This window comes from Hylobates moloch, unplaced genomic scaffold, assembly GCF_009828535.3.
Source record: "Hylobates moloch isolate HMO894 unplaced genomic scaffold, HMol_V3 SCAFFOLD_10, whole genome shotgun sequence".
Classification (NCBI taxonomy): Eukaryota; Metazoa; Chordata; class Mammalia; order Primates; family Hylobatidae; genus Hylobates; species Hylobates moloch.
In genome coordinates, this window is record NW_026652285.1 from 50,093,993 (window position 1) to 50,112,005 (window position 18,013).

At 41.7% G+C, this 18,013-nt stretch overlaps 1 protein-coding gene across 1 annotated transcript; it reads left to right on the plus strand.

The window, feature by feature from the left end:
- The first annotated feature begins 8,757 nt into the window (after positions 1–8,757).
- On the plus strand, positions 8,758–9,015 carry LOC116474193 (ATP synthase subunit f, mitochondrial-like). Its single transcript, XM_032761429.1, has one exon. It carries the CDS (start codon positions 8,758–8,760, stop codon positions 9,013–9,015), a length of 258 nt encoding a protein of 85 aa, XP_032617320.1.
- Positions 9,016–18,013: the final 8,998 nt, after the last annotated feature.

Here is an 18,013-nt window from a genome sequence, read left to right on the forward strand (position 1 = left end):
GGAGTGCAGTGGTGCAATCTCAGCTCACTGCAACCTCCACTTCCTGGGTTTAAGTGTTTCTCATGCCTCAGCCTCCCAAGTAGCTGGGACTACACGCAACACACCCGGCTAATTTTTGTATTTTTAGTAGAGATGGGGTTTCACCATGTTGGCCAGGCAGGTCTCGAACTCCCGACCTCAGGTAATCTGCCCACCTCAGCCTCCGAAAATGCTGAAGTTACAGGCTTGAGCCACCATGCCTGGCCCAAACCATTTATTCAAGACTGTAGTTCTGGAACCATGCCAGAGGCTGACAATAAAACATGTCCTCTATTGTGCCAATTATTAAGCTATTGCCTCTCACTTGCAACCCCCCCTTTCCTACTCTGCTCTAAGATGCTGTGACTAGGACTCTGCAAACTACATTTCTGCTTTGCCAGCTTGCTGTGTATTAGATTCTGATAATATGGGGCTCAAATGGGAGTCAACGAGTGCAAAGAAGGAAGAAACTTGCTCCTTTCTATTTGTTTCCTCTGGAGCTTCCTTCTGCTTGCAATTCCTGGAAGCATCACACTGGCAATGTTTCTTCACCCTGGCAATAGCAGCTTCTTCCCATAGCAGCAGCTGAACTCAGGTGGAAGTCTGCCAATACTTGGAGAACTAGCTTTATCATGCCCCCATCTCAGAGAAAACAGCACCAGTCAGCAGGTGCCCCTGAGGTTCTGAGGCTTAGCTCCACTGGGGCCTCCTCTAACTTTCTAAATGTTAATAACTGCAGCTTTTTCCTTTTGTACTCTCTGCCCTAGGGATGGATGGTTGCTGCTTTTTACAGTTGCTACATCTGTGATACATTAGACTTCTCTTTTTACCCTTTCAGTTTCTTCCACCTTTACACCTAGTTAATCCATTATATTAAATTCTGTCAGTAAAAATAACTGGAGAGGTTTGTGTCTCCTGGCCAGAATTTGATACATCTATCGTCAAGGACCTGCTAGTCTGAAGCAGAAGACTGTCTCTTCCAAGAAAGGTGTATGTCAAAGGAAATAGAGGAGAACATGGATGAGAAAGTTAAAGTTCAAATTTATCCTGGGAAACAATAGGTGTAGACATAGATATGTTCATACATACCAACCAAGGAAAATATTTTAGAATTTCTTCACTTTTGCGAATATTAAAGTGTACTCTTTAAAAATAACTGTTAAAGCATGGCATGACCTTGTGTCTTTTCTGCATGACTTTCTTGCAACTTGGCTTTGAAAAATTGAATCTTGGGCCGGGCACGGTGGCTCATGCCTGGCCAATATGGTGAAGCCCTGTCTCTACTAAAAATATAAAAATTAGCTGGGCGTGGTGGCGTGCCCCTATAGTCCCAGCTACTCGGGAGGCTGAAGCAGAAGAATCGCTTGAATTCGGGAAGCAGAGGTTGCCGTCGGCAGAGATCACACCACTGCACTCCAGCCTGGGCGACACAGCGAACCTCCACCTCAAAAAAAAAAAAAAAGAGAGAGAGAGAAAGAAATAAAGAAAGAAAAATTGAATCTTTGTACAGATAGATTCTGCAATCTCAATGTGACACACCCAATCCAGGACCAATTTGCGAGAGTGAGGCTACTCCAGACCACACTATTTAGCTTCTGTCCTTCAATAATAAAGGAACAAAAAACTCAATTCTCCCTGAGAAGGTAGGAGACTAGATAGCAAGGTGGTGAAAACTTCAACATTCAGAACAAAGCAAAACAAATCAAATAGGTTAAAGGTAAATAGAATGTTTCTGACTTTGACAAAACATAAGTACAGTCAGCCCTCCATATCTGTGGATTCTGCATTCATGGATTCAACCAACTGCAGATCAAAAATATTCAAAAAAATTATGTCTTCACTGAATATGTACAGACTTTTCTTGTCACTATTCCCTAAACACTGCAGTATAACAACTATTTACATAGCATTTACAGTGTATTAGGTATTATAAGTAACCTAGAGATAAATTAAAGCATACAGAAGGATGTACATAGGTTATATGCAAACACTGTACCATTTTGTATCAGAGACTTGAGCATCCTCTGATTTTTTTGTACAAATTTAAGGGGTACAACAAGTACAATTTTGTTACATGAATATATTCTGTAGTGGTAAAATCTGAGCTTTTAGTATAACCATTGTCCAAATAACAACTTTGGATTTTGATATCCAAGGGAGTTCCTAGAACCAATCCCCCATAAATACCGAGGGATGATTATATATTGAAGATTTTATATACGATTTCATCATTATATATTGATGATTATATTTTGAAGATTATATATTGAAGACTACTTACAATAGTCAATAATTTATTGAGCTTTTATGAGTTAAATGCTTTACATCTCAAATCCCGTGTAAACTCATAACAACTCTTTAGTTTAGGTGCTTTCATTATCCTTAATTTACAGATGAGAGAACTGAGGCATAAACAGTTTAAGGAGCTTTTCCAAGACCATGCAACCAGTAAGTGGGTGAGAATAAGAACCCAGGTTTGTCTGGTATAAAGCTAGAGCTCTTCACCGGGAGAGATACTGATTCACCTTAAGCTCTTTAAGAGTGTTACATAAAATAATAGCAAGTTGGAATAAACATACTTCAAGGAAGTTTACATAATTTCCTATTAGATCAGCAAAGCCAGGTTTAGAATAGTAGTTTTCAAATAGTATTCAAGTACTTTCCAAACCAAACACCAAGTGAAGGAACTCAAGAGAAATTTGAGAATTATGAGGTCCATGCAAGATTTAATTTAAATGACAGCAAGCTGACCCACTACTTATTATTTTACTAGTTTGATATTAATATTTACGGAAACTTTTTCAATGTTTCTTGAGATGTCTTTTTCATCTTTGTCTTTTCATGAATTAGTATAATACCTGACCCATGATGCATTTTTAATAAAGATTTGTTGAAGAGAAAGAAGAATTTGATCAATTCATGTCTCCGTCAGGATTTAATGAATATTCAAATGCGTAAACTCTCTGCCTAGATGGTTAATTTTTAAAACTTAGGTAACTAAATCTTAGTTAGCCTGAATGGCCTTAAGAGAGATTCACAGAGAGTCAACTACTTTTTCAAGGTCATTTAGCGAGTGTGTGGTGGAACCAGGATTGGAACTCTGGGCTGTCAAACTCAAATCCAGCTCTTATCCAGTGTTCAACTGCTTTGAATAGTCTCTTCTCTCTGTTTCTTAGTTTTCACATCTGTAAAACTGAAAAAATAATATCTACTTAATTAGATTTGATTTATTCAATAAAGTCAAGTATGTTGACAATTAAAATTGAAATTCATATTTTCAACAATCAGTTGAGAAACGTTTCTTAGTAATTGGAGACAGATTGCAAAAACTGTCTTTTTTTTTTTTTTTTTTTTTGAGACAGAGTCTCGATCTATTGCCCAGGCTGGAGTGCAGTGGCGCGAACTCGGCTCACTGCAAACTCCGCCTCCCAGGTTCACGCCATTCTCCTGCCTCAGCCTCCCTAGTAGCTGGGACTACAGGCGCCTGCCACCAGGCCCTGCTAAATTTTTTTGTATTTTTAGTAGAGACAGGCTTTTACCTTGTTAGCCAGGATGGTCTTGGTCTCCTGACCTCTTGATCCGCCTGCCTCGGCCTCCCAAAGTGCTGGAATTACAGGGGTGAGCCACCTCGCCCAGTGAAAAAACTGTCCTAACAATATGATTTAGTAAAGGACGCCAGATGAAACAAGGAAATTGTTTTGGACAATATTTTAAAAACTAGATCCAGACAGTGTTTCTTACAACTTTTCAGAGCTGTATGATGACTTTTTTTTTTTTTTTTTTTTTTTTGAGACGGAGGTTTTTTCCTTACCCCCGGGGGGGGTGCAGGGGCGCGATCTCGGCTCACCGCAACCTCCACCTCCTGGGTTCACGCCATTCTCCTGCCTCAGCCTCCCGAGTAGCTGGGAATACAGGCGCCCGCCAAAACGCCCGGCTAATTTTTTGTGTTTTTAGTAGAGACGGGGTTTCACCGTGTTAGCCAGGATGGTCTCGATCTCCTGACCTCGTGATCCGCCCGCCTCAGCCTCCCAAAGTGCTGGGATTACAGGCTTGAGCCACCGCGCCCGGCTTGTATGATGACTTTAAAATCATATTTATAGAAACAATTTCCTGGCTTTAAAATTAATTTTGGCATTACATAGTATTTACTTTAAAGTAAATTTTCTTTGTTTCAAAAACATTAAAAGCATATTAAAAGAAACACTGGGCCGGGCGCAGTGGCTCACGCCTGTAATCCCAGCATTTTGGGAGGCCAAGGCGGGCGGATCACCTAAGGTCGGGAGTTCGCGACCAGCCTGACCAACATGGAGAAACCCTGTCTCTACTAAAAATACAAAATTAGCTAGGCATGGTGGCTCACGCCTGTAATTCCAGGTACTTAGGAGGGTGAGGCAGGAGAATCGCTTGAATCCCAGAGGCAGGTTGCGGTGAGCCGTGATTGCGCCATTGCACTCCAGCCTGGGCAACAAGAGCGAAACTCAGTCTCAAAAAAATAAAAAAGAAAGAAAAAAGAAACGTTGTAAAATGATTTGAACATTATTTAAAATGAAATTTTAGAATATACCCTAGTAAGAAGGCAAAACTCGAAATTGACTGTAATCGAAAGTCCACATGAAAATGGATTCGGCTGGGCGCGGTGGCTCAGGCCTGTAATCCCAGCACTTTGGGAGGCTGAGGTGGGTGGATCACCTGATGTCAGGAGTTCGAGACCAGCCTGGCCAATATGGTGAAACCCCATCTCTACTAAAAATACAAAAAATTAGCCAGGGGTGGTGGCACATGCCTGTAATCCCAGCTACTTGGGAGGCTGAGGCAGGAGAACTGCTTGAACCTGGCAGGCGGAGCTTGCAGTGAGCCCAGATCATGCCACTGCGCTCCAGCCTGGGCAACAAAAGTGAAACCTCGTCTCAAGAAAAAAAAAAAGAAAATGTGTATTCAACCAAGATGATGAGTACCTACTTGCCATATAAATCACAACTGCTTTCAACACCCCAGGTACACCTCTCTTTCTTTCTCTTTCTGTCTCTCTCCCCCCAACACACACCCCAAGGAAGTTGATTCTTTCTGTATCCAACTAATGAATTTAGCCTTCCTTCAAAGCCCAACTTAAAAGCAAGCTCCTACCTGATATATTGTAGGATGTAGAAGAACAAATGTTTCCTTTCTTTCTTTCTTCCAAAAAGTAATCTCAATTTTCCTTCATTGTCCTCTACTCTTTGTTCTTAATCTCCCCTTTCCTAATTTTTTTTTTTTTTTTTCTGACGGAGTCTCACTCTGTCCCCAGGCTGGAGTGCAGTGGCATGATCTTGGCTCACTGCAACCTCTGCCTCCCAGGTTCAAGCGATTCTCCTGCCTCAGCCTTCTGAGTAGCTGAGGCTGCAGGTATGCGCCACCATGCCCAGATAATTTTTGTATTTTTAGTAGAGATGGGGTTTCACCGTGTTGGCCAGGATGGTCTTGATCTTTCGAACTCGTGATCCACCTGCCTCAGCCTCCCAAAGTTCTGGGATTACAGGCGTGAGCCATCGTGCCTGCCTCCTCATTCTTAAAGCATGTGGTGAAAACTGTGGTACAGCATGCTTTGATTTGGATTGGACGTGTACTGGCTCTCCTGACAAAATGGAACTGGAGAACAGTATGACCTTCACTTTTATGGAAATCTTCATATTCCTTACTGCATGGTGTTTTCCACTGTGTGTGTGTGTGTGTGTGTGTGTGTAACAGATTTACCCTTTGTAGGTCTCCTCAAAGCTGATTCCTCCAGAGTTAGGTAAAGTCTTTCTTGTCCGACTCTTCTTGTACCCATTCCATGTCCTGCAATAGGAGATTATATGGGACTCAGGGCCTCCTTCCCAAATTCTTGCAGCCATTGTCATCATTCAATTTAAGACATAACGGGAGCTTTACTTGTAGGTGGGCAACTTGCTCCACAGCAGATTAAAATTGACCAGAAGGATCATTTTAAAGTTCAAATTCTAGACATCTCACCATGAAAAATGCTGGCCTTTGTGAACATCATCTAAAGGTCAATATGGTGAAATGAGATGAGCTTGAGGTTTGAATTCCATCTCTGAAATTTATACCTTAATCACTTTGATGATAATAATTAAGTATTTCTAGTCTGACATGAGTCCTCAAAACAACTGTTTGCAGTAGCTCCTATTCCCCATTCCCACTCCCATTTCATAGGTAAAGAAACTAAGGCTTAGAGAGTCCATTTTCCTCCCACAATCACACAGCTAGTTAATGATTGTGTCAGGACTGGAACTCAAGGCAATGAAACTCAAGCCCCAGCTCTTAACCTCAATTTTATATAGCTTCATAGGTTCCATAACTTATTTCTCAGTTTTCTTACCTTAAAAATTGAACAAATAATTGTACCTCATTGGGTGACTGAAGTAGCAACACAATAAATATTAGCTTCCTTTCACTGGAACTGTGGAATTTCACTGGAACTGTGGAATTCCTTTCACTGGAATTGTGGAATCAAGACCTTTGGTAGAAACAAGTGAACATTATAGATAATGCCCTGAATTTCATCCTCTGTTTTTCCAAGTAATCATAGGCTTCCCAATGACCCAGGTGCTTCTTGGTTGCAGATTTGAGTCTCCTACAGAGAGCAGGCTTCAGAAATGCCTTCGTTGGTCCTTAGCAATTTAAACACCTTTGCTGTGAGGGATTGAGGACTTTTAAAAGAGCACTTCTCACATTTTGTTGACAATAGCTTTTCCCTTTACAAATAGAAACAATTGTGTAAATTTACATATGTATCAATCTGAGCAGGGTTAGCTGTGTATTAACTTGGGGCAAGGAAAACTTCAGTCTAGAAAGGGAAATTGTCTTTAGTTTAACAAAGGAGAGGAAATTTACTCCTACTCCCCACCAAGAAGAAGAATGGACAAAGAAAGTACAAATGACCTATAGCCACATTGCTAAACCCCTTTCTCCTTTCCACAACAAACGATCAACATCCAGTGACAATATTATGATGTTGATTTTGTTTTAAACTGGTGTATCATCAATTTTCGTTTCTTTTTTTCTCTTTTCACATCAGGTGAGATAAAGTCAATGAATGTGTACTTTTGATGAATCACAATGGCCTTTTTGATCTTTTGCTCTTCCCCTTATTATTCGACTAAGACAACATACAGCCATTTCCAAGGTTTTACACAAGCCTTTTTTTTTTTTTTTTTTTTTTGGTTTCCCGTGCTGTAAGTTGAAAGACCTGAGTACTAGTGTCTGCAATTCCCTTTCTTCCTGATACTGAGAAAACAACAGAACTTCTCTTGGGCTTTAGTTTCCTTATTTACATTCATCAATTCCACATTTATCAAGCACTCCTTATGTAGCAAACACTGTGTTGTTGGGAGTTGTGCAAAGGAGTATAATAATGCTGCCCTATTTACCCCCACAAAATCACTGCAAGATGAAGTGTCCAAACACTCGGTCCAGCACCAAAAGTTGATAATTATCTTGTTCTAAGAAGGTCAGGTGAATGAAAGCTCTTTGTAGACTAAGTGTGCTACAGATGCTAGTGGTGGGGATGGTGGTAATGAGGAAAGTGATGCCGGTGACGATGAGGAGGGGGGATGCTGTGAATAGTATCTATCCAGTGTTAGGAAAGTATTGATGCTACTGCTCTAGATTCATTGTAGATTTCAAAGTGGCAAACAAAACTTTTACGGGCATGGAAATGGAGTAGGAAATGGTAGACCTCTTTTTTGCCTTGATCTAACAGAAGGTTGCTGCATGGAGCCTATAAGCCTATAGCACATACATTAACATTATGTTCAAGTTCTCAAGATCAGATTCCTGGGATATCTCTTCCACATGAAACATTAACATTCTTCTTGACACATTTTATAAAGTGCCAGTCAGAGTGAGACAGAAACTCAGATATCTAAGAGCCTACTGAATTATTTGTAATCCTTGAAGCTGCCAAATGAAATTTATAGGTTGTAATATTTTCAGAGCATCTCACTAAAAATAACAATCCCAAGGCCAGGCGTGGTGGCTCACGCCTGTAACCTCAGCACTTTGGGAGGCCGAGGCAGGTGGATCATGAGGTCGAGAGATCGAGACCATCCTGGCCAACACGGTGAAATCTTGTCTCTACTAAAAATATAAAAATTAGCCAGGCGTGGTGGTGTGCGCCTGTAGTCCCAGCTACTCTGGAGGCTGAGACAAGAGAATCCCTTGAACCCGGGAGGCGGAGCTTGCAGTGAGCCGAGATCGCACCACTACACTCCGGCCCGGGGGCAGAGCAAGACTCCATCTCAAAAAATAAAATAAAACAAAAAAAAAGAATCCCAGAACTGGTTACCTGCCCCTCCACACAGTAAGCATTATTTTTGAGCACTCTTTGGCACAACAGATAAAAATGAGTCACTTGACACTCATTACTAGTTTTTTCCTTGAGTCAAATAAGACTAAAATCTAGGATTTAGAAAATATTATTATTCTCAAAAAAAAAGAAAGAAAATGTCATTTTTCTCTCTTTTTTACACATGATGTTGATACAGCTTCTAAAACAATCCTAAAGTCATTAAACTATCATTCTAAAATAAACATACTTGAGATTTCTGAATTTCTAAATTGTATATATACCTCATATTCATACTAAAGTCAAGACTTAAGACTCTATAGCCCAATATCTATTTCACTTTTTAAATGATTGGTCATTGTGGATACAGTCTGGTAAGAATCTAAAATAGGCACAGTGGACACCAGGTCTCCAAGATGGTATCAGTCACACCAGTGAAGGACAAGAAACGTCTGGAGGTCAAACTAGGGGAGCTGCCAAGCTGGATCTTGATGCAGGATCTAGTCATTGCCACAGGGATTCAAAGAGGTTACTACTGGTGCTACAACAAATACATCAACATGAAGAAGGGGAGCATCTCGGGGCTGATCATGGTGCTGGCAGGCTACATGCTCTTCCACTACTGCCTTTCCTACAAGGAGCTCAAGCACGAGCAGCTACGCAGGTACCACTGAAGAAGGGGACATGCTCTGCACTCCTCACCATGACCTTCTTGGCCCAAGCCCCTCCATGAGGAACACAATCTTGATTGTTGCTGAATCCTTTCATATCCTAATGGGAATTAACCTCCAAATAAAAGATGACTGGATATATATGTGTATATATATATATATATATATATGAGTTAAGGCCAGGCATGGGACTCACGCCTGTAATCCCAGCACTTTGGGAAGCCAAGATGGGTGGATCACTTGAGGACAGGAGTTTGAGACCAGCCTGGCCAACATGACGAAATCCCGTCTCTACTGAAAAATAGCCAGGTGTGGTGGCGTGCGCCTGTAGTCCCTGCTACTCCAGAGGCTGAGAGGCAGGAGAATCGTTTGAACCCAGGAGGCGGAGGCTGCAGTGAGCCAAGGTGGTGCCACTGCATTCCAGCCTGGGCGACAGAGCAAAATTCTGTCTCAAAATAAATAAATACATAAAATAAAATAAAATAAAATAAAAGTTAAAAATTATTTGGATAGATGCAAATTCAAATGCTTTGTGTTAGATGTGTGCATTTTCTGTTGCTGCTGTAATAAATTACCATAAACCTAGTGGCTTAAAATAACGCGATTTATTCTTACAGTTTTGGAGGTCAGAAATCCAAAAATCAGTTGTCCAGGTTAAAGTCAAAATGTTGGCACGACTGGCTTCTTCTGGAGGCTCTGAAGGGATAATTCACTTCCTTGCCTTTTCTAGTTTCTAGTGGTCCTCTGTATTTCTTGGTTTGTGACCTCCTCCTTCATCTTCAAGGTATGCTTCCATCATCACATCACCTTCTCTTTTTTTTTTTTTTTTTTTTTTAGACGAAGTCTCACTCTGTCACCCAGGCTGGAGTGCAGTGGTGCGATCTCAGCTCACTGCAACCTCCGCCTCGCAGGTTCAAGCAATTCTCCTGCCTCAGCCTCCCAAGTAGCTGGGACTACAGGCGTACACTACCACACCCAGCTAATTTTTGTATTTTTTTTTTTTTAGTAGAAACAGGGTTTTGCCATATCGGCCAGGCTTGTCTCAAACTCCTGACCTTGTGATTCACCTGCCTTGGCCTCCCAAAGTGCTAGGATTACAGGCGTGAGCCACTGCGCCTGGCCCACCTTCTCATCTTCTGTAGTCAAATCTTTGATGGGGTTAAGGGCACACCACCCCAAAATATAGCATCTTGGCATTTGAGAAAATAACAGAACCACGAAGGTCACTTCACCTTTCACCACTCTTCCTCCATGATGCAAATCATAAAACCTAGGAGGAATTTTCTGATCTTCCCCTGAAGCATGTCATAAGATTCTTACTAAAGAGATGCCCTCCCTATACCTGGAGGAAAGGAGCTAAGACAGAGATGCCAAAAAGAAATTGAACAAACAGGCCTCACTAATTTCCCCTCAGTTTATTACCATTAGATCAGATCAGACCCCTTTTATCCAATGATACCTCTGCATGACTGTCTACTCTTTATTAAACCTAAGCACAGAAATACATGGGTTTCTCTCTTCCTTTGGGCCTTCATCATTTCCTTTTTGCAGTTGTTTTTTTTTTTTTTTTAGGCGGAGTTTCGCTCTTGTTGCCCAGGCTGGAGGGCAATGGCACGATCTCGGCTCACCACAACCTCCGCCTCCTGGGTCCATGTGACTCTCCTGCCTCTGAGTAGCTGAGATTACAGGCATGCGCCACCATGCCTGGGTAATTTTGAATTTTTAGTAGTGACGGGGTTTCTCCATGTTGGCCAGGCTGGTCTTGAACTCCTGGCCTCAGGTGATCCGCCTGCCTTGGCCTCCTAAAGAGCTGGGATTACAGGTGTGAGCCACCGTGCCTGGCCAGGGTCTTCATTTCCTTTTGAGGGCTCCCATCTCACACAAACCTTATTAAGTAAATGTATATGCTTTTCTCCTGTCAATCTATCTTTTGATGGGGCCTCCAGCCATGATCCTAGTGATGGGTAAGGAAGAGACTTCCTTTCCCCCACGTTTGCCTCTGCCTTCCTCTTGTAAAGACACTTATGATAACGCTTAGGGCCTGCAGGATAACCTCCCCATTATAAGATAGTTACTTTAATCACATTTACAAAGCCCTTTTTGTTATACAAATTAACGTTTTCAAGTTCTGAGAATTAGGAAGTGGGTATCTTGGGTGGGAGGGGACATTATTATGCCTACCACACCAGGTGAGTCACTCATTAATATGGGGCTTTTGTAGACCTTACCTAGATTTTCTACTCCATGAAAAAGGTAAAATAACATTTGATTTCACATCTAATCAAGATGTTCATCACAGTAAATTCTATGGAGAACTCCAACTAGAGCACCTGACATTCAAGATTATGGGGCAGGAAATAATTGAATAAAAGAAACGTAATAACTAAAGGGGTCCCACAATAAATCTCACAGATTAATTGAAGGCAAGGTGATTTTGTATCCAAAGAAATCTGTTGCTTGCCTTCTATCTCCATCTCTTTAATTAAAGACACAGGCAAAGCTAACAAGAGTCAGCCTGTGTTGAAAAACTGAAGTAGGCTGGGTGCAGCGGTTCACGCCCGTAATCCCAGCACTTTGGGAGGCTGAAGTGGGTGGATCACCTGTGGTCAGGAGTTTCAGATTAGCCTGGCCAACATGCTGAAACCCTGTATCTACTAAAAATACAAAAAAAGTTAGCTGGGCATGGGGCCGGGGGGTGCTGTAATCCTAGCTACTTGGGAGGTTGAGGCAGGAGAATTGCTTGAACCCAGGAGGGAGAGGTTGCAGTGAGCCAAGATCACACCACTGCACTCCAGCCTGGGCAACAGAGCAAAACTCCATCTCAAAAAAAAAAAAATTTTTTTTTGTAAAATTTCCCTAGTAACTGATGATGTTTAGCATGTTTTCATGTGCTTACTGGTCATATTTATGTCTTTTTAATTAAGGTGTTTGGTCAAATCTTTTGCAGTTAAAAATAATGAGTTTTTACTGAAAAAATAAATTTTAGAGATAGGGTCTGTCACCCAGGCTGGAGCACAGTGGTGCGATCATAGCTCACTGCAGCCTCAAACTCCTGAGCCCAAGCAATCTTCCCTATTCAGCCTCCTGAGTAACTGGGGCTACAGGTCCATCACACCACTCCCAGCTAAGTTTTTAATTTTTTTCAGAGATGGAGCTTGGGTGTAGTAAGCGTGGGGAGAGGGAGATGTTGTGGAGGTCTTGCTATGTTGCTCAGGCTGGTCTTGAACTCTTGGCCTCAAGCGATCTATCCAACTCTGCCTCTGGAGTAGCTGGGATTACAGGCTTGAGCCACTGCACCCGGCTAGAGATACTTAATCTGGTTAAGAAAATGCAAATTGTACCACCAGAGAAAACTTCATTTTTCCTTTGAAGTGAGGATTACAAGATAAGGATCCTTTATATATTGCTATGCTATGCTATGCTATGCCATGCCATGCCATGCCATGCCATGCTATTTTATTTTGACAGAGTTTCACTCTTGTTGCCCAGGCTGGAGCACAATGTGCGATCTCAGCTCACCACAACCTCGGCCTCCCGGATTCATGGGATTCTCCTACCTCGGCCTCCTGAGTAGCTGGGATTACAGGCACCTGCCACTACACCCGGCTAATTTTGTATTTTTAGTAGAGACAGGGTTTCTCCATGTTCGTCAGGCTGGTCTCAAACTCCTGACCTCAGGTGATCAGCCCGCCTCAGCCTCCCAAAGTGTTGGGATTACAGGCATGAGCCACCGTGCCCAGTGGATCCTTCCAGTATTTAGAATCTCATTCCTTAAGAAACAAGGTTGGGGTTGGGAAAGAGGGGAGGTAGGGATGGGGAGGAATCTGACTTCAACAATTGATGTGGGTTTGAGAACCTTGGATCCACCCCCTAAGTATTGACATGCAAAGAAACAGCATGAAAAGGAAAAAACATTTAAGGGTTGCTGGACCTCAGTGAAAAGGCAGAGGTTTATATGGTTTGTAATACATGAGGAGCTTCACATTTCCTCTTTCAAAGAAGAGGAAAACAGTAGCATTGTGTGTGTGTGTGTGTGTGTGTGTGTGTGTGTTTATTTGGAAGAGTTGATTCTCAGTCATTGATACTAAATGTAAATTCCAGAAGTTCAAATGACAATATCTGGTGACTCCTTTACAAACCATAGGACAGGAGTAGGCACCTGTCAGAAATAAGGCAAGCTTTAACTTTTTAAAAATTGTGCAGGATGTCACTGCATTTTCAAAGGATTTATGACATGTGCTCGAGTAATATAGATCTGCTCATATAAAAGTTAACATTTCCGTTTTCCATTGTTTTCATATGGAGAAAGTGTTTTGAATTCCAAAAAGTGTTTTTCCCCCAAACAATTTGAAATATCTCTGCCAACAATGGGATGATATACTTCATTTGCCTCCATAGTTGTGTTTCTGAAATACAAATTATGTTTTTTATAACTCAAATTGAATATTAACATTCCCAGACTCCCCATTATGTTAAGAAATTGGTACGTGTATGCTAAAAGCAGAGCATACATAGATTATACATTGTTTCAATAATAGAGAATAATAGAGAAACTGAGGCACAAGAGAATAAGTGACCCCAAAACACCAACAGACAATGATAGCGCTGGGAACAGGGTTTTTGACTTCCAGCCAGAACCATGAAAAATATACCAACTTCCCTTCCTAAAGCAGAGCACATTTTTATGATTGACTATAGATTTAAAACCTTTAAAAAATGGTCTTTTTATCCTCTAAGGCATTGTTTCAAACATGAAGTACCTGGAAAATTATTTCAACTGTGCACTTTGTTGTGTCCTATGTTGACCTAGGCTTGATTATCAACAGGTTTTGTTTTGTTTTATTATTTGATTAAGTCTCCATCCTAGATGGAGTATTTAGATTTGCTACTTTTTAACTCGTAGATTAGCTCTGCACTAGGGGAATCTTTGGACAGCATCAAACCCACCTACAGAATTCTGTGATTTAATTTCACTTATGAATTTAAAGGGCTTACAGCTGCCTTCACAGTTAAATGAGGATATACTGAGATGTTGCCCTCCCTGGCAGAGACAATTCCCCAAACAGCAGGACTTCTGCACTCCCAGGCATAGATAGTTTGACCAAGGAGAATGAAACTAGCACACACAAACACAAACATATCATTTGAGACTTTCAGAAAATGGGGATCCTGAGGGAAATCTTAGAGCATAAATTACTTTGCAGGCTTGTTTTTTTGTTTTTTGTTTTGTTTTGTTTGCTAGATCTTGGTTGAAAGAGATTTGTGTTCTTTTCCGATGCACAGCTGTGGAGTCTCTGGGGGAATTTCTTGCTCTTTTTCATTTTTGCATATCAACCAAAAACTGAGATCTAAGCACCAAATGTAATATCACAAACCCCACAGATGATGTGGGTGGGTTTTCCAAAGGAGACTAGACAAGGAGCTGATTAAAATCCAAGCTGGGGATTCTGAGGGCTATGCTGCACCATGGGTAGCAGGATGAGAGGCAAGACAGCTGAACAGGTGGGATGAAGGCCTTTGTTTTGTGGTTGTTTTTGCTGTCATTGCTGTTTGTTCAGTTCTCACTGTGGCTCTAACCATTAGTATAAACTTGGCCAAATTAATGGGTCTTTTGTTATCTCAGTTACGCTGGTGAAATAAGTATTTGTTACATGAAAAAAATTAATAAACAAACCATAGATTAATTTTTGCTTTACTTGTAATTAGGTATGTGACCTTAGCCAAGTGATTTGATCTCTACTCCTTTATTTCTCTATCTCATAAGTTAGTCTCAAATTTATCCTGGTTCCTTTTTTTATTTGTTTGTTTTTTGAGGCAAGGTCTTGCCCTGTCACCAGGCTGAAGTGCAGTGGCGTGATTATACCTCACTGAAGCCTCAACCTCCTGGGCTCAAGTGATTCTCCCACCTCAGGCTCCTGGATAGCTAGGACTGCAGGTGCATGCCACCACACATGGCTAGTTTTTTATAGTTCTTGTGAAGACAGTGTTTTGTCATGTTGTGCAGGCTGGTCTTGAACTCCTGGTGTCAAGTGATCCTCCTGCCTCCGCCTCGCAAAGTGCTGGGATTCCAGGTATGAGCCACCGTGCCCAGCCTCCATACTTTTCCTTTCCCTGAAGGAAAAGGAGGAGTGAACTAAATATTCTCATCTTGCTTTTCTCCTTCCTTCTTGTCTCCCGGTAAGGCTCCCACAGGCCAAACCCAATAGGACACCATAAGGCAAGAGAATCGGTTTGTGAAATCCACACAGGTTCGCCTCCTGGGGAAGGAAGCAGGGTGGAAAAGGATGGAGAATGTACAGTGAGGAGCAAAGAACCCGGCCAACCTACTCTAGTGTTCACCAGAAAGAGCTGCAGTAGGGGCAGGGAAAGTGAGACTTACCCAGACATAAATGTTGATGTCACCGGGCATGGTGGCTTACACCTGTAATCTCAGCACTTTGGGAGGCAGAGGCAGGTGGGTCACTTGAGGTCAGGAGCTCGAGATGAGCCTGACCAACATGGTAAAACCCCGTCTCTGCCAAATACAAAAAATTAGCCAGGAGTGGTGGCTCATGCCTATAATCCCAGCTACTTGGGAGGCTGAGGCAGGATAATCACTTGAAACCAGGAGGTGGAGTTTGCAGTGAGCCGAGATTGCGCCATTGCACTCCAGCCTGGGCAACAAGAGTGAAACTCTGTCTCAAACAAAACAAAAGAAAACAAAACAAACACAAATAAAGTAAATTTTGAAGTCCAACAGGTAGCCTCAAAATACCTGTCCAAACCCCAAGAGCCCTTAATACTTACCATATGTTTTGGTATACTTTTTATCAACTCTTATCTATAAAATATCTATTTTTAAAGTAACTTTAAGAAAATGTCTTCTTTCATGCTCTAGTCTAGGATCTAGAAGTTAACATGTTACCGTTTTTGTCTAAAAACATTGTTTAAAATTCTCAGTGAAATGACCAATGGAACTTTCATCTCAAACCCATCATTTCAAAATAGGCTATGCTGCTACATTTACCAAGGCAGGATGTAGTCAATTACTAGTTTTCTCATTAAAGTACTGAGAACTTACAAAAAGAAAAAAACAATACTCTACAACCTTGTAGCACCCATTAACAAAGCACTTAGCAGCCTCATATCATTTTTTTTTTCTTTTCTTTGAGATAGAGTTTCGCTCTTGTTGTCCAGGCTGGAGTGCAACAGCGCGATCTCATCTCACCACAACCTCCACCTCCCAGGTTCAAGCAATTCTCCTGCCTCAACCTCCAGAGTAGGTAGGATTACACACGTGTGCCACCACACCTGGCTAATTCTGTGTTTTTAGTGGAGATGGAGTTTCTCCATGTTGGTCAGGCTGGTCTCAAACTCCTGACCTCAGGTGATCCACCTGCCTTGGCCTCCCAAAGGGCTGGGATTAAAGGCGTCAGCCACCGCACAGGCCTCATATCCTTTCTATTAAAAGCACTTTACCATTCTTTTATTAGAGATTCCATTCATTATCTATTCAAAGTAGAGCAAAGTTTATTTTGTTTTGTTTCCTTTTCTCCCTTAAGTTACTAAGGGAGAAAGTTAATTTTGTCCTTAAGTTACTAAGTTTTAAGGGCAAACCCATTAGGTGACTGCCTAGGATCATGCAACAGAACAAACGTGAGAGATAGAAGAAATCTGGGAATATAATTAATGTTAAACAACAATAATACCTCAAATGGCAGCTTCTGACACCAAGCTCAGGACTATGGCTAATGGAATATAGTTTCTACTGATTCCAAAAACAAACCGAATATGGGTTTTGAATGGCTAGAGAGCTCTCTAGTTACAGAGCTTGTATTAGTGAAAATAGGCTAAGCTATGCTGCTCTAACAAGCAGATTCTGATCTCAGAGTGGGTAACACACACAGAGCCATTTTCTTCTCCCCAACAAAATCTGCTGGAGTGTGGCCTCTTTCCAGGGCAGCTCCTAGCCAAGTGGTGAGTCAGGTTTCTAAGCATTTCGTTTTTTAATTATGTCATCTGGAACATGTGACTTCCAAGTTGCCACAGCAGACGAAGGGAGAGCCGGAAGGCTACACTTAAATGCTTGAGCCCAGAAGTGACACACATCACTTCCGTTTAACAACCATTGGTCAGAATTAGTTACATGGCCCTACTTATAGGTGGGAGCTGGAAAGTGTGTCAGACCACATGATTTGTTGGTGAGAGATAAATATCTCTGCTACAGTCCTATCTATAATTACTTATGTAGGCAGAATAGGGGTTGCAGGAGTGGATGAAGGAGACTCCTTAGGTACATAAGAAAAGGTTACTTTTTAGGTAGGGCGCAATGGTTCACATCTATAATCCCAGCACTTTGGGAGGCCGAGGCAGGCTGATCACGAGTTCAGGAGATCGAGACTATCCTGGCTAACATGGTGAAACCCCAGCTCTTCTAAAAATACAAAAAATTAGCCAGGTGTGGTGGCGGGTACTTGTAGTCCCAGCTACTGGGGAGGCTTGAACCCGGGAGGCGGAGGTTGCAGTGAGCCGAGATCGTGCCACTGCACTCCAGTCTGGGCGACGGATTGAGACTCCATCTCAAAAAAAAAAAAAGAAAAGAAAGGAAAAGATTGCTTTTTAGTAAAAGAGTCTTGCTCTCTACCTTCCCAGGGATCTGAACTTTCTTACAAAAGAAGGTTAAAATGGATGCGCTCATTAATGTAACATTATTATTGAATATCGTTCAGGGATTTAGCTAAAGGAAATATGAGGTAATGGCAAGAGCACAGGATTCAGAATCAGATACTATAGCCTCAACTCTATCGTGTAACCATGAGGATATTGCTGATCTTCTTTGAGCATGTTTTCTTTTTCTTTTTTTAGGGACAGGATCACACTCTGTCACCCAGGCTGGAGTACAGGTGGCACAATCATAGCTCATTGCATCCTCGAATGCCTGGGCTCAAGCAAACATCAGTTTTCTTATCTGTGAAATGAGGATAAAAATGTCTCCACTTAAGGGTTGTTGCAAGGAAGGTGT